This window comes from Oryzias latipes, chromosome 14, assembly GCF_053564925.1.
Source record: "Oryzias latipes strain Hd-rR chromosome 14, Olatipes_Hd-rR_3.1".
Lineage (NCBI taxonomy): Eukaryota > Metazoa > Chordata > Actinopteri > Beloniformes > Adrianichthyidae > Oryzias > Oryzias latipes.
In genome coordinates this window covers 29063734-29085998 of record NC_136250.1, presented here as the reverse complement: position 1 = coordinate 29085998, position 22265 = coordinate 29063734, and the positions used below count along the sequence as shown (strand labels likewise).

Sequence of the window (22265 nt, the reverse complement as noted above, 5' to 3'; positions counted from 1 at the left end):
CGCTCTGTTCCGCCGTCCGTTCTTGACCTCTAGTCCGGGATTCGGGACTTCGGTACCGGCTGCGAGGAGGTTCCCGGTTCAGCAGATGGCGTTTTCAGGGTGGTCATCTCATGAGACACGCCCACTTTGTCTTCCGAATGTCATTCTCAGGCTCATTTTCACCATCTTCATGCTTTTAACCCCCTTTTACCCACAGACAGCCCGTAACCACCCCTGTGTACGGGCTGTCTGTTGGTAAAAGGGGGTCAAACCTGTACGGAGGTTGCAGGTTGTAAACCACTCGGCGAACCCGTAGAGGCAAAATGTTCATCGTCCAGTCCTGCTTTCCATTAACCGTTTGGGTCCTGATTGAGGCATCGACTCGCGTCTAAGATTCTGTCCAGGTGAGACGTGTGGTGCATTTATTGAAGCTGTGATGATGCTCAGCTACACAACGTTCCATTGAGGCTTTTTGTATGTAAGGTTATGAAAGCAACAGTGAATCAATGGTAGCATTTTAATAAAACCGAATGACGCGGTAAAAGCTGTGACCTCCCATTACCCAAAAACCACCTGGACTCCACAGTGCCCCCAGTGGCTAACGCAAATATCGGTCACAACAAAGCAGAAATCAAACGGAGCCGCATTTCCAGAAGAAAATGAATGGCTGAACGTTATATTGCTGAATGAAGATGAAACTTAGAGTAATAAGTGGCAAAAAAAATAAAGCGAAAACAGCACAATAACAAAGATATTTTTGTGAAAAATGCCAGTGAACCGGTGAACTTCTGCACCAAGGATTCCCCTTGTATTTCATAGAAATCCTGGAATATCTTGAAAAGTTCAAGGATTTAAAGGACCAATGGTTAATGGATTTTAGCCAATTTAATTTTAACCAATGGTTAAAATAGCTGAAAAATTATAGTAGGAGTTGAGCGGCAAAAAATGGGGGAAGATACTAGAATAAAGAAAGAGAAACAGGAAAACAATGGATTGAATACTATAAAGTATTCAATCAATTACAACACAAACTAATTACAAAATCAGCTCCTAAAAAAGGGGGGGGGCGGGTTTGTATCTAAAACTACTTGAATGCATCACATGCACTTTGTTTAATCAACCCAAAAGAGAACAGAACCAAATTCTTTGCCGACCTCTGAGGTTCAGTGCTGTAAGTGTTGGTGTCCCACTGTGTTCACACTTTCCCTTAGAGACCAGTCTACGTGGGGATCACGATGTGACACTTTATGGTCAAACTTCGCCGGCTTCAGTGTTTGCCTGTGGAACCGCCACGAGGCTTTTCACCTGCTCGCAGAGTGACCACCAATCAGACGAGGACAGGCGAGCAAAGGGAGCCGTCGCTTCTAAATCCAAATAGGCAACCAAGTGGGAGGTCATCCACATTTGGAGCTGTAAAAAAAACGGGTTTCACAGATTTCCTGATCAGAATCGGGGATTTTTTTGGTGACGGCTACATCACAGAACCTCTGCACGGTTCTTCACCTCTTCCCAACTCTTGGAGCTCACAGTGTGACCACGAACCCGATGAGGAGCAGCCAGCATGAAGACTTTTCAGACTTCAACAGAGAAGAAACGCTTTGCTGTGACCTCTAGCCCTTGTGCTATCTTGTCCAGATGACCCCACTCCCAACATTAACGTGCCCTGGAGGCAGGTAAATGTTGGGTCTTTAGACCCACTAGACAGTGCGCTGAACCTTTTTTCTTCAATGATTTGTGATCTTCACTGGTGTCCATGGATTACATGAAATCCTCTTCACCTTTATCCACCTTTGTCATGGTAGGTAGAACACGTCAATGTAAGGGGGGGTCATCTGGACCCCACAAGATAGTACAAGGTCCAGTAAAGTGGGCAGATTATCTGCCTTTCCTTTAAACTAATATCTGCTATTGAGTCCATTAAAATAATTCATGTGATATAATCCTTCTTATATTGATGTCTTCATCTATTTCACTTTCACACCATGGGTTTTTTTTAAGTACAGAAGCTATTGACTGTAGGCTCCAACCCAACCCGCCTCCCAGTTAAATCCACGGGGGCAGTTTGTTTTATCCTAATGACACAAGTGGCATTCCTGTGTTAAAAGCAGGACGAGCTAAGGGCAGAGTTTTAACCTCCGCAGTGGGTCATTTAGAGCCAGAACATTTGAAAAGGTCACACTCGCCCCACATCTCCTTCATTTACGCCAAATCCAAGCTGTGACTGCAGCAGCAGAGCCTCCACGGAGGCCTCGTTAAGAGAACATTCATCCCAGAACGTGGCACGCAATTTAGCAGAGATGGTTATCTGTTGCCCTTTTCTGACCTCCTGACCTGAACCGCTGAAGCGGAACTGCATAAGGACTTTAGGACCTGCTGGCTTATTGGTACAAAAATAAATTGAAGTAACAGCAGAGAAAATTTTAGAAACAATTTAAACTCTTCAAAGAATTTTTTGTGATTTTCTTTTTTGGTGGCCTTTATGCTTTGCTTTTTCAGCCATACTTTTATTCCAATGGGCTTCATTAAAAAAATTTATTTCTGTTCTATCCATGTGAATATTTATGTCATCTTTTGAAGTTCTAATAAAAAAAATGAAAAAAAAAAAAAAAACAATCGGAACTTCCGGGTTCAGAGAACCATAACCACGCCCCCATACCCGCCTGCCTGTACGTTTGCTGAAAAGTTAGCCGAATGAAGGTAAACAGCCTGGAGTTTTTGATTTATTTAAGTTAATTAAAATAATTTACTATATTAAGGATCAGAGTTAGAAACTATTTCAGAAGGAGAAAAGACTTTGAACATGATTCCACAGCTTTGGGAGAAGCCGCCACTTGATAGTAGCTAACTGCTAGCTATTAGCATGTGTGGCATTGACAGAAACACAGCAGGCGGGAAACAGGTGAGTTTCCAGTTATTTAGTTATTGATCCACCCACAAACATGTTTGTCGTCCGACCTTATCCTTTTAGGGTGTTATGTGTGTTTATTTCAGTATTTTAGCAAATTTTAGTATTTACATTTTTTTTTTATCACTGTAGCCTAGCATATCTGGCAACAGAATGGTTATATAACTTAGCTTAGTTTGTTTTCAGAGAGGTGAAGCAGCATGGCGTTACCATTTGAAGATGATTTAGTGGATGAAGAAGCTCAGATAATACTTTTTCCACCATGAGAGGTCGATAAGACCACATATGGCTGTTGGAAAGATAAACTTTATACGTGGATCTAACTTAATTATTTGCTTTAGTTAAGATAAATCAATTATTTTTAGTTAAGTCATCTTAAAAATAACACGTAGTTATCACACAGTTATTTTAGGGATTATAGGGATTGTGGGATATCATTCCCTTTGCCTGTCTGGACGGATTTGGGTTTAAGTGTGGGTTTTTGACCAAATGTGTTTAGTTGTTTAGCTGTTTTACTGTGTTTGCCCAGTTATTTGTCCTGTTTTATATTTAATTATTTCTGCACCATGAGTGAGAGGGAGGAAGGAAGAGGATGATGAGTTTATATAGCACCCCTACTGATTAGTGGTGTATTGATGAATCCAGAGATATGGTATATGGTTTCATGATGCAATTGCATTTGTTTCATTTATTTTATTGTTATAAAATGAGAATATCTGCAGGCTCAAACTTAGACATATGAGAATTCAAGAAGTACAGTTAATTAAGAAGAAAAAACTTTTAATTGAGTCGGAGTAATACGAAATTTATTTTTATTTAAACGAAAAAACGCCCCTCTCACCCTCCCCGGGTGGTTTCTCCTCAAGCTCGGGTCCTCTACCAGAGGCCTGGGAGCTTGAGGGTCCTGCAGTATCTTAGCTGTTCCTAGTCCTGCGCTTTTCTGGACTGAGAGGTCTGAGGTCTTTCCAGGTATCTGTTGTAGCCACTCCTCCAGCTTGGGGGTTACTGCCCCGAGTGCTCCAATTACCACAGGCACCACTGTCACCTTCACTTTCCAGGCTTTCTCCAGTTTCTCATGTTCTTTCTTCCTGATGTTCCCATCACTTGGCACTGCCACATCCACCACAATGGCTTTCCTCTGTTCTTTATCCACCACTACAATGTCTGGTTGGTTCACCATTACCATCCTATCAGTCTGGATCTGGAAGTCCCACAGGATCTTTGCCCTCTCATTCTCTACCACCTTCGGAGGTGTTTCCCATTTTGACCTTGGGGTTTCCAGTCCATATTCTGCACACATGTTCCTGTATATTATTCCAGCCACTTGATTGTGGCGCTCCATGTATGCTTTACCTGCCAGCATCTTACCCGGCTGGGTAGCTCAGTTGGTAAGGCGCAGGACTGTCATGCAGAAAACCTGGGCTCAATTTCCAGGGACGGAATGAACAATAAATGGAAATGGAAATGGGTCAATTAACATGGTAACGGGGCAATTACCATAACAATGGTGAACAATTAACATCACCCACTGAGGGTCCTTGGGCAAGACCCTAAACATTACTGCCTACCTCACAACATGAGAGTCAATGAACCAGACCAGAGCATGGAAAGTGATAGAAAGTGGGCTACTGGAACAAGACGGAAATGGACTAGATGTGAGAACAAGGTTCTGTTAGAGTGCTACTACTCAAGTAATCCCACCCAGAGGGGTTACATGCAGAGAATGTGGAATGAATGGATGCTTCAAAACCCACAATCAAGGCTAACTGCCAAACAATGCCCAATGCTCTAACATCCACAAACGGAAACTCTTATCACAACTTGAGAACTCCTTATTTATATATATATGCGTCACAATGAAAATAGAAATGAGATAGAAACTCCTGCATTGTTCCTTTTCTGTCTGTTCTCCAAGCAGAAATTCTTTCTTTTGCTGATGATGCAGCCGTGTTACTTTTTTGATGGACATATAATCTTCATACGCCGTCATTAAAATCTCAGACTCCGTCTCACTAAAGTATAGCCCTCTCTTGTGTTCTCCACGCGAATGAATGAATACATTCTTTCAAATCAGACCAAAAGTTCTTGTACACATTTAATGTTAAAAATTAATGTAAAAATTTCTCCCTACTTGATTTGCAAAAAGCACAAGACTCTTTTACTCTTTATTGAAAATCTTTATCTTAGACGATTCAATTTGATGTAAAATTTTAAAATAAAACCTCTTTTATTTTTATCAATAATACAGAAGTTATGAGGAGTAATCTTGGACTTTTCCCAGTTTAAATCACCAAGAAAAGTCAGAAAGAAATGATTTTTTGCTTTTATTTAACCTCTATTTGACCAGGAGGATCAGTTGAGAACAAGTTGTCATTTACAAATTGATTTGTAATACATCTATTGATGCAGCCTTTGCTCTGGGAGTCAGCCGTGTTGGAGAGATTTAAAGGTAGTTGAAGGCTCCTCCCTGCCCTGAAGCCATCATATGGAGATGACTTGGAAGTCCAACTCTTTAAAAGAGTCTTTCGTTTGGGTTTCAGGCTGGCGTCGGCTGTTTGTTTCTGCAGCGCCGCTCAGGTGCTGTTTGCTGTTAAGCAGGTGCTGAACAGCTGGGAGCTGTGGCCAGCAGCTCTGTTTGAGAGCACAGGGAGTCCAACTGCAGAGGATGGGGGGGGGGTCAATGAGCGGAAACAAACATCCTTTCCAAAGACATCAGTGAAGTGGAGAGTTTGGGTCAAAATGACCTGTCTGCCTAATCGCATTACTTTCAGTTACAGGTACTTATTTTTGATTTTAGTTTTGGTTGTCTGGCATCTATCGGGTTCTTGATTCGTTTGTGACTTCCTTTTGATTGACGTTAAGAGTGTGGATGTTTTTGCACGTTCTTTCACTTGCTTGTGACCTGTTCTAGGCGCGTCTTGCTTCTACTTTAAGGTGGCTGGGATAAGCTCCAGCAATCAGTAGCTGCGTTTCCGTGCCAAACTTTATCGAAATTCCAGACATGTTGAAAAAGCACAATTCCGCAATTACACTGTTACCATTGAATCCTAATTATGCGAATAAACTTCACAGAGAGAGAGAGGGCGCACAAGATGAAAAATTGAATGAACGAATGATTATAAATTCCAAAAAGTTCACGTTTTGCACTAGATTAGATTAGACCTTTGCAAGAATTCGCAAATTTATTGTTATCACGATATAAAGTCGGTAAAAATTGCGATAAATGGTAATCTGAAATGTGCTAACCCTTGTGCTATCCAAGGCACATTAACGTTGGAAGTGGGGTCATCTAGACCCACTAGACAGTTTCTTCAATGATTTGTTATCTTCACTGGTGTCCATGGATTACATGAAATCCTCTCCACCTTTATCCACCTTTGTCATGGTAGGGAGAACACGTCAATGTATGGGTGGGGTCATCTGGACCCCCATAAGATAGCACAAGGGCTAAAACAATTTTATAGCAGCTTGACGTATTTAACAAATCAAATAAATTCCTTTATGCATTTGACCAATCGGATGGACTCTTTGACATCATTGACCAATGATGTAGACGAGGGTTATTTGGAGTTTGAGTAGAGCTGTGACGGTGTGGGATTTTTGAACCAGCAGGGGGCGCGGTGTTGCGGTTAACCGCACGTACCCCCCCCCCCCCCCCCCCCCCCCCGCGCGAAATACAAAACCCCCAGTGGCCGCGTCGCAAATGAATACAATTACAACGCAGTATTCTTTATTAACAAATAACGGTAACAACTACCTACCTAACTAATGAACTAACTATACAGGTGTTGTAGGATGACTCTGTGTGTGTGTCAGCGCGCTGTGTGTGTAGGAGTGCGTGTTGATTTTTCTGCAGGGGACCGCTCTCGAGCTGCACGCGAGGCCTCACCTGTGCTCTCTGGTACAGACATCTGAGAATATTATATATTACCCAGAAATAAACGAGACTGCAGACACTTTGTCACCTTTCCGGTAGCCATGAAGCCTGACACCCATGAACAACGCGGGGCATTTATACATACACGTAACTTTGCGCTGAACAAAATAGTTCCCAAACAAAACATGTAGTGATATTCATCAAAGTGCGGTAGATGCGGTTATTGTCACACCCTTAAATTTAAGTAATGTTGACTCTTGTTTAAATTAAACAGTTGCAATGAAATGGAAATGATGGATTCAGTTGTTTTGCTGTTTGTTTATTTATCGCAAGTTATATCCTCATTGGAATATCACTAAGATCGCAAGTTTTCCTCATAATGTGTGGCCCTAGACTAGACCATGCCTCTTTCTATCTGTGCTTCTGCTCAATGGACAAACACACCACCCTACTCTTCCTCAACACATTCGCAGCAAGTGAATGAGCAGGACGTCGTTCAGGTTATATATAAACCCTGGAGATGAGGAATTTTGGTCCTTCAAGTCCTTGAAAATTTCAAGATTTTCCAGGATTTCTGCCTCCATTGAAATACATCCTTGCAGAGGCTCACTGGTTCGATACCCGGCATTTGCAGTTATCCCAAAAATGTCTTTGTTGTTGTTGTGCTGTTTTTACTTTATTTATGGTCAACTTTGATAATTTCTTTCTTTCTTTTTTTAAAATCAAATTATAACCCTTTAAGTTTCTTTTTCATTCAGCAATATAGCATTCAACCTGCATTTCTTCTGGAAATGCAGCTCCTTCTAGTTTTTTGTAAACTTTTAAATAAATATATATATATAATACTTATAGCTAAACGTTTAAAAATCTTTGGTATGAATATTGGCTTTTATACGTTCCTAAAAGACAACACTAGAGGGTGCTGCTTCCTTTTTCCTCTGCAAAGGTTCGATCTGTTGTGTGCAAAAAGCAAAGAGGTGAAAGTTCCCCCAAAATCTCCTGGGAGGGATTTTCCTGAGCGACTGAGATTTCCTCTTGCATAACCCAAGCTGCGTGACAAAGGCCTGGCCTTAACGTCAGAACTCCGCTCTGGCCTTTCTGCTGTGCAGCAGCCTCTGGTCATTCAAAATCACCGGCATTGAATCACGCAAAAAACGTTGGATGGAGAATTTCGTTTAGCATCAGCCTCAGAGTGAAAAAGCCAGATCCATGCAAGGCACTGAAATGGGACAAAATTGCAACAGATGGTGGGCAATTATGAAACTTTTGGTAACATCAGGGAGCATATTTGGTGCACAGGGAAGTGGAAGTGCACTGAAATGGCCTAAATGAAGGAAGACATCTTAAAGTGAGGTGAGAACTCAGGTTTTAACATTTGAAATGGAATCAGGAGGAAAAGAAAAGCTTGAAATCTGTTTGGTAAGTAACTGAAAAGTGTTTGGGTGAGTTTCTGTCAGAACAAGCTTTCCTGAAAGGGGAATCGGAGGACATCAGTTCATGGCTCATTTTCCAGGTTATCAGAGCACGGGATGTGCACACACACACACACAAGCGCTCGCCTCCACGTGTGCGAGCCTGGCGTGGCTCTGGCTCCTCCCTCCCACCAACAGATGGATGCGGTCAATATCATAATTGAGCCACCTCGACCGACGGTTCCTGTTTACCGCCTGGTTGCTAGGCGATATCCGCTGATCCCTCCCTCCTTCCCCGTCTAATCCCTTCCTCTCTCTCCAGTCCCTCTCTCTCTCTCTCTCTCTCTCTCGGATAGCGGTGCAGACGTGGGCAGAGTGTGGGGTATAGGAGCAGCGGCGAGGGTAGGTGGAGGAGTGTGTTTGTGTGTGGGGCTGGCAGACAGCATGGTCTGAGGACGGGTGAAGCAGAAGCCTCAGGAAGTCCATGTAGAGGGGATCTCCACTCAGCACCATCAGCACTCAGCAGGACAGCAGCTCCAGCAGAGAAGCAACAGGAGGAGCGCAAACAGGTGTCTGAGTTTTTTTTTTTTTTTTTTTTTCTTTTTTGGGGGGGTTTGGGAGTGGGCTCCGAGCTGGACCGCATGCATGACACAACGCAAAGGCGAGAAACCCACCATCAGCATCCAGGAGCACATGGCCATTGACGTGTGCCCCGGCCCCATCCAACCCATCAAGCAGATCTCGGACTATTTCCCCCGTTACCCGCGGGGCCTCCCCGCCGCTGCGCCCCACGTCGGGCCACCGCGCTCCCCCCTCTCCACCCCCTCCACCTCTGTGTCTGCCGCTGAAAGTGAGCGCCCCGATGAGGACAGCCCTGAGCGGGCGTGTGCCGGAGCCACCGCCTCCCCACAGGCCGCCAGGAGGGACGAGGAGCCGGATGTGGAGGGATACGACTCGGACGACTCCAGTGAGTGATGCTTCTGTGTGGTCTTTCTCTAGTTACAGCCACCGGTTGCCAGGCGTCCCTCCAGCCTCCTGGCTCTATGTGTCACCTCTTCCTCTGTGCTCCCTGCAGCCGCCTCTTCCTCGGCTGCACGCGCCCTCTGCGCTGCAGCGAACTCTTTGCCCGTCAGTCGACAGACGGCCAACTGTTGCTGCTGCAACCAATGCATCTCTCTGCTCTTCCTCCTGCCGCTTCAACTGAAAGAATGATGTGACTTTACTGGAACAAAGCGTAGCACGAGGCTGTCGGCTGCTTTATCAGCGCCTCATTATGCTCCGCTTCACCGTGTCCATCAGTCTGGGCTGAGTGATTCATGCCTTCTTGGTCAAATCGGTTGCAGTCTAGAGTGAACCGAAGCGCATCTTTGTTCCGACCACAACAGGCAAGTTCCTGTTGTGTGATTGTGTTTTTTTGTCAGAGGACAAAAGGTGTGCGTCCCTCCAGGTGGACCGTGTAGTTCGATAACCATAGAAGTGGACACAGGGCACGTTGTCAAAAGATAAGGGCTGCGCCGTCGCAGGGATGCTGTCACCGCTGTTCCCTGCAGACAGTCGGTGGCTACGGGTCGGCGTCTGACGGAAGCGAATTCTGCCGGAGTTAATCCATGCAGAGTGGTGCTCCACTAATCCAGGTCTGGGCAGGAGGCTTCGGCTGCAGGGGGAGGGAGGATAGTTTCTGTGGCAGATGTTGCTGTGTGACCTCTGCCAAGCAGCAACCGGGATTTCACTTCACTCAGGAAAAACAGAGTCAAATCGTTCCCGCAAAGCCAAATCTGAGGAGGTTTTTCTGTTGTTGTCGTTTTTTTTAGCAACTGGTGCAGTGTGAAGCACGTCTGAATCCATGGAACCTGTTCCAGATTTTACCAGTATGAGGCAAACAGAAGCAGAAGATGAACATTAGCAGCAACGCCAGAAGGAATGCTTTTAGGCGTAAACTGAATCTGAAAAGCTGCTTAACATGAACGGCTGTCATAGGAGAGGCTGCTCTAACACACCACCAACCGAGTGATGGAGGCGAAGAGCTCAACGGGCACCAAACAAAGTGTTTTAGCTTCCTTTTCAAGCCAGGAGGCGGAGCTTAATATTCCAAATCTTTCCTGATTGGAATCTTCAGTTGATGGGGTGGCATTTCACATCTTTAGCCAGAGGGAATTAGACTTAAAGTGATGTGTGCTGTCACTCCCATCAAAATTACACTTTTTCAAAACAGGTTTTCCATTGAAATGTTTTATTTTAAATTATATTAATAAATACAACAATAAGGTGTCGTGGGCAGAGAAAAACAATAAATGTCATCTGCACTTTAGGTTTATTATTACTTTATTTTATTACTACTCTTAAGCAAAAATGTAATCCAAAGTGACTTAAAGCATGGTTCTTTAAACATGGAAACAACAGAATTTGGGTAAAAAAGTTCTTTAAAGTTAGTTTGATGTTCTCCAAAATCCTTTTAAAGTCTCCCCAACATATGTCTGGTATGTACTGTTGGACTATCTGTATTGTGAGTAAAGTAAATGCGTTCTTTTAAGTCAACACTGTAGTACAGTTTTACATATTTAAGATGGACTCCAGTTTTGTAATGAAAGTTTCTAACATTCATCTGATATCTCAAAACATTTCCTTAAAATCAAAATAACTTGTGTTCACTGGTATATATCTATGGAGGTAGAGCATGAAATCACAGACATATTTACAATAGATCTAGACTCTCACTGGTGGAATTCTGGCATTAATGCTATAAGTTCTAAATAAAATGGGCATGACAAAGAAAAGTGAGCCCACTTATAGGTCTGCCCACCCGCCAATCACAAAAAAAATTCAAAATGGACCTTTAACAGTAAAGCGGTGGTCCCCAACCTTTTCAGACAGTATTTTCCCATACAAGGCTGAAGTGCATGTCTTACCTTCAGTTTATCTTCATCCTCTGTAAAATATCTGCAGACGCTTTAAACTTTATTCGTACACTTGATTTTTTTATTTATTTATTTTTTTCTGGGGGGGACCATTTAAAATCAGATTTTTCCTGAACCCATGAGGTCAAAGCGAAAGCTAAAAAGATCAGACGCCGACTTCAGCCTCGTCTGACGGCTAAAAACAACAAGAAACAAACAAACGTGCACTCATTCTGGTATTTTCTTAATCAGAAACATGAATCTATTGTTTGAACATCTTTATTAGGAGCTGCCTGCTGAATACCCTGCATTATTATTATTATTATGGTCTCTGGGGAAAACTGTCACTATAAATCCATATTTGGAGTAAAAAGTCCTTGTTTTTTGGCTTCTTAAATGAAGCCTTTATTTTGAAATTGAGGGCTTTTCTTCTGTTTTCTGCAAAAAAACTTTCCAAATAATTTTTCTCTGTTAACTTTGCTAACTTCAGAAAGTATCGGATAAATTTTTGACATGTTACTTGTGTCAAGAAGGAGTCATAGAATCCATCAAAACTTCCTTCAGAATCAGATTTAAACAAATTGGGAAAGTCATTTTTATTTTCTCTCCTCCGTGGACCGGTACCAGTCCACTGCCTGGGGTTGGGGGAACACTGATTGAAAGCATTGATTTAGAATAATCTCCGTCTTCTGCCACACGAAACCGGAACACGCATCTCTTTTTGTCAAGGTTCTAATGAGGGGGGGGGTCCAGGTCAATTTTTTCTAAAACCAGCATAAAGTGGTCCTTTGAGGAAATGCAACATTTTGCTCATCCGGGTTGGAATTACATTTAGATAGTTTTGTTTGCTGAGATCTAATTGGATATTCTGTCAGTTTTTGGAGTTTTTCAATCTAAAAGCACCAATTACAGCTTCTGTTGGTGTTTTTTTTTTAAAATTTGTTCCAGCTTTGAAAAACCTCGTTGTCATTATTGGATCTCAGTACCGTCCATCACTGTGGTTTTGAGACAGAGGGGACTTTATATAAATTCAGGGAAAAGATAAGATTGTGATTGAAACGCTCTCCAACCTCAAGTGCAAATCTCAAGACTCATTCAGATTCCAGAGTATCCAGAGAGTGTTTTCACAGTAGAAGCAGATTAGCTCATATTGATCTGCACCAAGAACCCCACTGTCTCCATGTGAAACAAAGGACAGGCTTATTTAAACATCAATCCACAGCATGGCTCCTCTCTGTCATCCTTCCTAATCAGAGGTGGACAGAAAGATGGAACCAGCAGAACATCCGTTTGTCCTCGTGTGACCAAAATACAGAAGATATTTACGGAAAGCCATCATATTTAGCGCAGTGTGATGCAACTCCACCAGTAATGCCAGGTTTTTGCTTCTGCTGCTCCTGATGAAGGGAACATAAACATCATTCTGCAGCACAGCTGCTTTGATTTTCCAGGAAAAGGAACATTTGAAGCTTTTCGGGCTCCGGTTGCTGCCGTATTCTGGCCTACAATGCACTGAACAGGAGCCATCGGGTCGTTTTTTTTCCTGCCCTGCTGGTCATTTCTCAGCAGATCTGGATAAATTGTTTGAGACAAAACGCGGCTACAAGACTTTTGATTAAGAAAAAATACTCTGACCTTTCCTTCTCTGCTAACAAAAGCTTCTGTAATTATTCTCATCGCTCTCATGGGGGAGAAAACTCGTTTGATATTTCACCATTTCAAAACATTCTGCTGGGTTTGGATTTTCTGATGTGGAAGACTTTGCAAAGAAAACAAAGAAAGTGGTGAAGATGGGATTTATTGAAGATGTCATTCAGAGGAAAATAGGCAGCAAACATCACAGATTTTTACATTGTGTGCTGCTGTGAAAGGATTTTTCTTTCTGGGAAAGTAATTTGCAGCGTTAAAAGACTTTTGAAGGGAAGGAGGGACAAGCACTTCTTTTGAAACGCTTGTAAGAGTAAATATGTTGTGAACAGTCTTCCCCTTAGCTATTTTAGTGCACCTTCCTGCAAGGCAGATCTGACATCACAGAGTGAAGGCAAGTTTGTATTCCTTTCTTCCTCCTGTTCTTAAAAAGAAGAAGAAGAAAGTAAATCTATCCCTATAATTTCCAGTTTAATGTCCTACTCTGATCATCTTTTGATCTATTTTCAAAGCATTCCTAGTGGTCTTTTGACTATGATTGCGCCGTTTTTGGCCTAAAAAAACTGTCATTTTTCTAGGAAATAGTTCCTGCAGAGCCGCAGTCGTTCATTAGAAATTTGCCTCCGAAGCTACGGAGACATCAGACATGTGACGCGCATTCAAGAATGCACTAAACTCACTTTTGGACACGCATTTAACCATTAGGTTCACACTAGACCTGTAGGGAGGGGCTTCTTTTTCTTTTTCTACTAGCACATGTCCATCACCTACAGTTGGAAGAAGCTTTGTGCAGAAGGTGAAGGCGGTGCAGATCTGGTGACTCTCGCTCCAGGCTTTACTTTCACAGCTCTATTCCGATACATGAAAGACTTGGTGTCCGGCACAAACAGAAATGATGATTTTCTCCTTCATGGTGCAATAATTAAAAGGGACGCCATCCATGCGTCACTTCCAAATCCGAGTCCCTGATGGGTCAACGATCGACCTGGTTTAACTTTCGATGGGGGGGGTCATAGGTTTCTGCGTAGAGCCCAAAAAATGGTTGAAGAAAGTAGTGTAGCGATGTGTGAACGAGAGAGTTTGAACGCAGAAGCCTGAAACCCTCAGTAATATTGACTTTTCATTACCTTAAAGAGGGCGATGTGAACGTAGCTCGAGTTTTGGCCGGGACTGTTGGTGTGGATGTCACAAATAAGCTCTATCTTTTCAACTGCTTCTCATTCACAACTTTTTTGATAAGAGAAATACTCAGAATGAGTCGTAATTTTCTTCCATTGTCAAAAAATCCCACCAGAGCATGTTAAAAACCCCATTTTCATTGGAGTGGGTCTTTAAAAGAGCAAGCTCTGCCTTTGTGCCTCACGCCTCCTCTGAATTTGGGTGTTGGTCTGGGTGGGTGGGGTGGGGGGTTGAACCAGTGGGTTCTTGTTCTCCCACATGAACCAGATCCCAGCAGGAACATCTCAATCCTGTCTAAGAACCTGCTGGCTAATCAGCATAATGGCAACATTTTCTAACTCGTTGTGACTCCTCCTTGATTTTAATTAAAACGGAAAAGTTCACCATTTGTCCTCGCTCCCCCACAAAGAGGGCTAATCATGACCATTTGGACATCAGGATCTCCGCCACATTAATTAACGACGGCCTGTAAAGCGTGCTGAGGGCCGCCGTCCCTGCAGGGGCCCGGACGAGAAGCCGCTGCGACCCGCATGGTCTGGTGTTTCAGAGACACGAGAACTGAGCTGCTCTGCTTGATTGTGGCTGTCAGGCGTGCAAAACAACTGAAAGCGACTGAATGCAAGGACATCTGCTGCTTTGGTCCAGATTTATCCATATTGAAGATCTTTCAAGAGCAAAATATGACGCATTCAAAGCAAATCCTCATGGAGCTTAGAGAAGAAATCATTTTCAATTCCCAGTTTTGTTTTGGAGTGATTTAACTGTAAGATAGGGCTGGGTTGATCAAATATGAATTGATTAATCCAGGTTTAATGGATCAATAATCGACCCATAAAAGTAGACATCGATCTATTATGCATTTCATTTTCCAGTGACCTAAGGCAAAAAAGCAGTAAAGTCCGCTAGCTTGATGCTAATTTCCCATTGGACGGCTAATGCTAACCCTCGTTCAACCCAAACATGCATTGCTGACTAAATAAACAGCTTTATAGACTCACAGGCAGGAATTTTACAAACTCCTTAAAGGAAACATTTTTTAAAGCAACCCTTTGTGGTCTAAAGTACAGTTTTTTTCTGGAATAAATTGTAACGCTAAAGCGCTAGCTCCACCTAGTGGCCAAACTCCAGGAGAGGCAAAGCATTTATTTTTGTAATACGAGTCTGTTTAGAACTTTACAATGTTTATGAGCTGCACATATTTGTTGGAGCTTCTACTTTTTTACAGTTTCACAGAATGTGAACTGTTATTGATTGTTGTCTTCAAAAATACATAGATTGTTGTTGTATTTCTATACAGATATGTCTAAAAGTGTAAACCCTGTACATTCTAAAAATCAAATCGATTGAATGAATCGATTCTGGACATTATTGGTGATACTTAATCCTTCGTAGGATTTGTGGTTCTCTTCTAGTTTTAGGTTGACGGATGATAAAAATGAAACGACCCTGACTCACTGTTCTCACTGACATAAGAAGCTAAAGGTGTTTACACCAGATCAGTTTTTATTTAAAAAACAGCAAAGAAATAAAAACATAAGAGAAAACTAAGTAAAGATTTGATTTTTCAAGTGTTTATCGTGTGACGCTAATCGTTCTAAAAGTTTTCAGTGATGGGGGAAATCTGCAAAGTAGGATTTTAGATGTTTTAAGGCTGTAAAAGCCCTTAAACAGCGTTAAAACTCTAGGAAAAAAGAATTTGCTTTTTAGGAAAAATCACTTTGTTCTAGTCAATTACTGTCAAGCCCACTCCAGTCATCTTTTGATCCATTTTCAAAGCATTCCCAGTCATCTGTTAACTATGGTTATGCTCTGTTTGGACCCCAAAGAAAACCTGGTTTCGTTTTCTATGACATAGTTTCTGCAGAGCGGCAGGAGTTCATTAGAAATCCATTTCTGAGGTGTGGGCGAGCAAACCCGCTCCCCTTCCCCTCCCTGTTGCTAAGCATCCGGAACAGGGAACTTACCAGCGTATTTTCTACGTCACAAATATGATCTTTTTCCAACAGCATGTTTTCATCTGCTCCTGATTCACAACGACTGAAATAAAGAAATCCCAAGAAATTCAAATCTGAGCTTAATTGTCTTAAAATATGTCCTTCATCATCAGAAAAATGCTACAAGTATGTGTTAAAAACACACTATTTCCATGGGAGTGGGTCTTTAAAGTGTAGATGAAGGTTTACAATCATGAGGTTTACAATAAACATCCGGTCAAAACCTGGTCACGATGAAATGAAGAACTTGGTTTTAAAAGGTTTTTGGGATAAGCCTTTTAGTTTAATATTGAAACAATGTTTGAAGTAAATCTCAGCCATCAGGCCAACACCAAAGTAATTTTCCCTGTAAGCCTGCAGAAACTTGTCAGTGGTCCAGAGAGAGTCCTTTTTCTGTAAAATGTCATTAGAAATGAGAGCCATATCTGACTTATTTCCCAAAGAACCCTCCTCATTTAGAGCCAGAATGCAAGCATGAATGATGTGCATTTCATTTGGCGGGTGGTAGACGTGCAAACCCTTTTCATTGGAGATGAGACATTAAAGCTGGATTGTACCTCTAAGTACAGCATTCTGCTGAGTGATAAAAATCTAAAGCAGATAGAAATGCTGTTGGAGACCAGTGACAAACCTCAAATGAGCAGCTTCTTACAAACGGTTTAGCAGTCGCGTGTAAATTTGCTTTTAATCACGAAGATCAGATCCTAAATGCTATGTCCACCCGTTGAAGTGTCAATAGTGACTCAAGTTGGCGTGGAAACTGAGATAAATACGGAATCAAATTCAAAAACCACAGATCAAAATGAAATAAGATGATACAGCATTTCCTTTATTCACATTTAGCCCAATAAATGCAGGACATTTGTGTTTTTTTCTGTTGTTGGTTATGATCAAATCTCATATTGTCGGAGAGCCTGTTTATTTCCTCCTTCAGGGGTCGCACATGTTCAATAAACACCCCTGAAGTAACAGCATCTCAGCAGTGTAAGCTGTTCCATGTTGGCAGAGACGGTTTTGTACGTTTCCCTCTGGCTAGTCCAGCCCGGCTGCTCATCCCACAAAACGCATGTTCCTCACAAACGTGGCACCATTTCAGTCAGACATCCAAACGAACCAGCCGCTCGCTTGTTTTGCGGTAATGGCGCCAACAACCTCGCTGCTGTTTGGAGCTCTGTGACATTTTTTTGGGGCTGCTTCTCACCCTCAAGTGCAGTGTGAAGGCAGACCGGACCAAAAGGAGTTACGGTGACATTCTCTTTCCACCAATCACGGCTGCCTCAAACTACCAGACAAGGAAAGACACTGATGATCCTTCTCTCTGTGCTGGTCTCATGTGGCTTTGGGTTAAACGTGAGTTAATACTACTGTAAAAATCTCAACATCATAAAGGAAGGAGTTCTCTAAAGTAAAGCTTGGATTTAGATGGCTGGAGTCATTATGGGTGAAGCCGGTTTAAGACCTGATTATCACACCCGCATAATCCCATCAGAAATCGCAGCCGTTTTTTGGTAATGAATTGATATTTTCAGCGTCTTTGTGTTTTCTGCCTGTCTTAAAGAGTTTGTATGGTTTGAAAAGATGCACCAATTAAAACGTGTTGGACAAAAACAGAAAGTCTGAGCCGTCTTGTCGTCTGACCGGATCAATTTTCAGATCTTCATAAACCGGCGGGCTGCAAGCAAACACTTGAAAACATCCCTCGAGCCCCATCACGCTCAGTTCAATGTAAAGTGGTTTCAGCTCTGCCATGACCAGCACAGTAGAATCCTATTAAGAGCCTATCTGCAAGCTGTCATGCAGTAGTAATGAGTGGCTGTAGACGACCATGTTTTCCTGCCACTAACTAAACAAAAACAAATCAGGCCTGAACTCAGACTGCTCACATTACAGGTTATTATTACGCCGGCTGCTTTTCCAGGACGAACAATTAGGGGTTTTAAGTTGTGCTTGATCAGATCCAAACTCTGCCCTTCCTTCGCTCCACTAAGCACATTATGTAATGATAATGTCAGCTATTACACAGATCCATTTGACAGCTTGGGCCATCGTCGATACAGAAAATTGCTGTTTGGCTTTGGTTTGTCGCACTTTTCTGGCACATGGCTGGAGAAAATGTGTTAAAATGTTTTTTTTCTTCTATTTAATACTTGAAGAATCCACGTTCTGGAATGCAATCCACCAGCAGAGTGGATCCTAGGGGGATGCCCCCCCCAACTGATCTGCAAGAAGACTCGTATGAAATGAAGCCTCATGTCTGATCGTTTCTCTGCCCACACAAAGGGATGCAGCAAAACTGGAGCATAGCTGTACTGAGTGGGCCCTTTGTCCACTGAGAGCTTGACACACATTTGCAATTCTTTTTACTTTTCATCCCTTTAGTGTACTGCAGTTTGAACTGTTTAGTGTACAGATTATTGAAGATGCTGTTCAGATGCTATTGAGTCATTTGTAACCTCCATAAAGTTTAAAGTGATCTGCTACAGACGATCATCTCTTCAGCGTTGCATTGGCTGGCTGAGGCTTGTGAAATCTGAGATGTTGCTTCCTAGATTGTCAGTTTTTGCGTACGGCGAAACATCCGTGCTCATCTTTCACTGCCCCCCCCCCACAATTTTAACTTCCACTTTAGACACACACACTGCATGTTCGCAGCACACACACAGCAAATACACACCAATCACAGAGGGACCCCGGAGTGGGGGGGGGGGGGGCTCTACTGCTTGGGCCTGCCACACTGGAGACCTCCTATTCTACCTGCAGCACACACACAGCACACCCACACCACCATACATGGGTGGGATCGGGAAGGGGCGGCCGGTCTTCTCCCGCCTGGTCCTCTCAGGGCGGCCAGGCTTGTGGGTTTCCTGTCGGCTGTAGTGGTGGTCGGGCGTGCGGCACTTGGGGGTTGATCGGCCAGAGTGGGTTACTGTGTGGCGACGGGGGCAACCAGAAGATTGTGAGTGTGTGTGCGAGAGTGCATGGGTGGGACAGATCTGGGGACCGGCTCATCGGGATCCTCTGGGGCTCCCCTCCCACTCCGCAGAGTGGGGAGGGCACTGGAGGGGAGGACGGGTCCGAGAACCTGGAGGGTGTGGAGGGTTGTAGAGAGTAGATTAGTGGTGGTGGTGGTGGTGGTGGTGGTGGTGGTGGTGGGGGGGGGGGGGGGGTCTGTTGTTGTCCGGTGATCGCTGGCTTGTGGAGACGGGGCACCGGCTGGGTGGTGGGGGGTTCATGGGTCCTCTGGGCTCTGGCTTCGTCCTTGGCCTGCGTCTTGGTGTCTGGCGCCCGGTGGCCCCCTTTGGTGCCGCCTGGTACAGCTAACCCCGCTCCTGTGGCCTAGGGGCCAAGACGCCGGGTTCGCCTATGCCTACCGGGGGGGGCCTCCCGGGCTTTGTGGGTCCCGTCGCCCCCCTAAGCTTCTGGCTTGGGGGTCTCCCCCCCCCCTCTCCTGGTCGGGCTGGGGGGGGGGGGGGGGGGGTTCCCCTTATGAAGACACAATTCACTTTGGCAGCATGCATGTATCTCCACCCCCATGTGCACGTGCTCGTGCACACTGCCACACTGCTCCCTGTCTGCTTCATCCCTCCTCCTAACCCACAGTGTATTGATGGACAGATGTTTTCGTATTTTCGTGTCAGAATCTCAACCTTTGATGTAATATTTGTCGTCTCAGCAGATCTGGTATAATTGTTACAGCTCAAAATAATAACTTATTCAAATCAGTGCTCTTACCCCCCACTTTCTCTACCTCTCTTCCTTTTATTCTCTTCTATCCCCCCCCCCCACACACACACACACACTTTTCTCCTATCCCTCCCCACACTAAATGTAACAAATAAATAAAAAATAATAAAAAACAAAAATTTATACAAATTTACACTCTGGTTTTCAGAAGTTCTATAACCTCTATTTGTGAAAGTAAAACCTGTCCAACACAAAAGGCCTTCAGCTCTAATCTGTTCGCTCAGTTGTTGGACAGAACAAGTAAAAAAATAAATAAATAAAATAAAACCAATGACGTTTTAACTTGGAAGCAGATTTTTGACACGTAAAGGACATAAATAATCTGAAATGCTGCACACCTTGATACAGTTTTGAGGTCGTGAAACTGTGGCTGCAGCTGCTAACAACTGGTGGTCTGGACTTGGAGCTTAAGCTCCAATCACTACTGCCCATATGGGGGCAGTTGGGACATTGATGCACCGCAGTTGTGCGGAACGCTCTGTGAACCTGTAGAGCAAGAATGTTCATGTGCATTTTTTCCTACGTGCATGCTGCAGACGACAGGTCATAGTAAACACTTATACAATACGTAAGGTAGAAGTGATAAGTGCATGCTCCTTCCTGCAGCCTGACTGTTTGAAATTAGGAAATTAGACAGACCCTACAATAGCAACATCCATACATCATAAGCACGGGCAACTTTTATTATCCTCAGTGCGAGTACTTTATGATAAACATAGGACAATGTTCCATTTACATGACATCCCTTGAGGTGGCTGTACAAACCTCTAGAGAACTGCAAGACACACCTGCGCTCCCCTTAAGTTGTGGCTGCTCCTCTCTACGACCCCCCCACGGACCCGGACAACCCAATGGCCTAAAAACTCGTACAGGGTGCGTGTGAATAAGGCTTACGTAGTTGAAACCTGAATCTAGTTTCATTCTTGGTGTTGATGACCAGTGTGTCAATATTTTGTGAGTTTGTAGAGGTGTAACAAAACAGATTTTTCCTAAACTGATACAAAGTTCCATGGAATTAAAGCTGGACGGCTTGTGACGGCTTTGCACACGGAGTTTCTATCGCACAAATGTCGCATGATACTTCCACAGAGTTTGTACACATGTTTTAGAGAACTCAGATTCTCCTGTAACATGTTGTTGTAAGAGTGCAGGGTAAATGTAGCTCGTTGTGTACTTCTGATTTGATTCCAGTATGACAGAGTTACATTACAGATAAAAATCTCTTGCAGTTAAACATTTTGTTGGTGTGCTGTCGTTGTAAATCAGAACCGTTGGGGCTGCTGTGGTGCAGAGGTAGAGCTGTTGAATTCTGATTGAAGGGATTGCAGGTCTGGTTCCCGCCTTGCCCGCCCATGCGTTGAAGTGTCCTTGAGCAAGGCGGTGAACCTCACGCTGCTTCTTGTGGTTACAGGTTGGCACCTTGCATAGCAGTGGAAGCCTCCGTCAGTGTGTAAATGTGTGTGTATGTGCATGGATGAATGAGACTGTGATTGTAAAGCACTTTGGGTCTTTGAGCAAAGTAGAAAAGCACTATAAGTATAAAACATTTATAATTTATATGCCAAATAGGCTAATATTTGAAACTAAGAGCGTGGACAAAGTCAAAACAATGCAGATTAAAAATATATAGTTTCAATTTGGCGCTAATAGGAAATGTGAATACTAACAGTATAGAAATGACTGGTTTTTCAAATGGTTTGGTTTTATTTTTTTAAATGTATTTTTTATTAAATAAATGAGCGTCGCTTTCTAACCTAACCTAAAGTTGACGGTTGACTCCTAATGGTAAATGGCGTATACTTATATAGCGCCTTTCTTCCTACAAGGACAAAGCGCTTTACAGTCACGGACCCAGTCACACACACATTCACTCACACATTCACACACTGGTGGCCGCTCCGCTGCCAAACACAGACGCCCGCCTACCACCAGAGGCAAGGTGGGGTTCAGTGTCTTGCCCAAGGACAATTCGACTCATGGGTGTGCAAGGCGGGAATCGAACCTGCTATATTACGATCATGGGACGATCGCCCTACCGCTGCACCACGGCCGCCTTCCTCTTGTTGGATTTTATGCTAAAATCAAACAAACTGTTTTCATTAAAATGTCAGAATATTTAAGCATTGATCTTAAGCTCTTTCTTTCCTCTCAATTCCTACGATTGCAGAGCAAGAATGTTAAGATGTTTGCTTTTCTGAATGTTTTCTAGTTCCGTTAAAGAATTAATAGAAGATCGAGTTGAAAACACCAGTTAGCACTTTTAATGTCCCATATTTTTTTCTGCATTATATGCATATTTTAGCGATTTAGAGCTGGAACTATGATGCTTTAAAGTGACTCATGCAGTATAATAAATCAGCGTAAATAAGTGCTTTTTTCCCACCATCATCCTTCCAATGAAAACTCTGAGAACTCTGCCTCTCCTCACATTTTTATGTTGTTTTCCTGAGGTCATCTCTCGTTATGCAACATGCAGAGGAAACCCATCTTTGATGTTAATTGGTAGCCTGACCTGAGACCCTCGACCTGGGTTACATCTTATTAAGTTGCGCTCTTGCATCTATATCATCCTCTGAGTTTAATTTTTGAAGGTTTTTTTTTTTTCTTTTTTTTTTTAGAGCCAGACACTTGTTC

General features: G+C 43.3%; 1 protein-coding gene across 7 annotated transcripts in view; it reads left to right on the top strand.

Moving 5' to 3' along the window:
• Positions 1-8529: 8529 nt before the first annotated feature.
• Positions 8530-22265, top strand: part of doc2b (double C2-like domains, beta) — a 134948-nt gene continuing 121212 nt past the window's right edge. For 5 of the 7 annotated variants that reach the window (XR_002874578.2, XR_013647482.1, XM_078930851.1 and 2 more), the window contains exon 1: positions 8536-9140. Coding sequence is in view for 5 of the 7 variants with exons in the window: in XM_078930851.1 (XP_078786977.1) it covers positions 8819-9140 (322 nt within the window). In the remaining 2 variants the exon portion in view is untranslated. Of the gene's footprint in view, positions 9141-22265 lie in introns of all 7 variants that reach the window. The other 2 variants (XM_023962298.2, XM_004076803.5) reach the window with 1 other exon arrangement.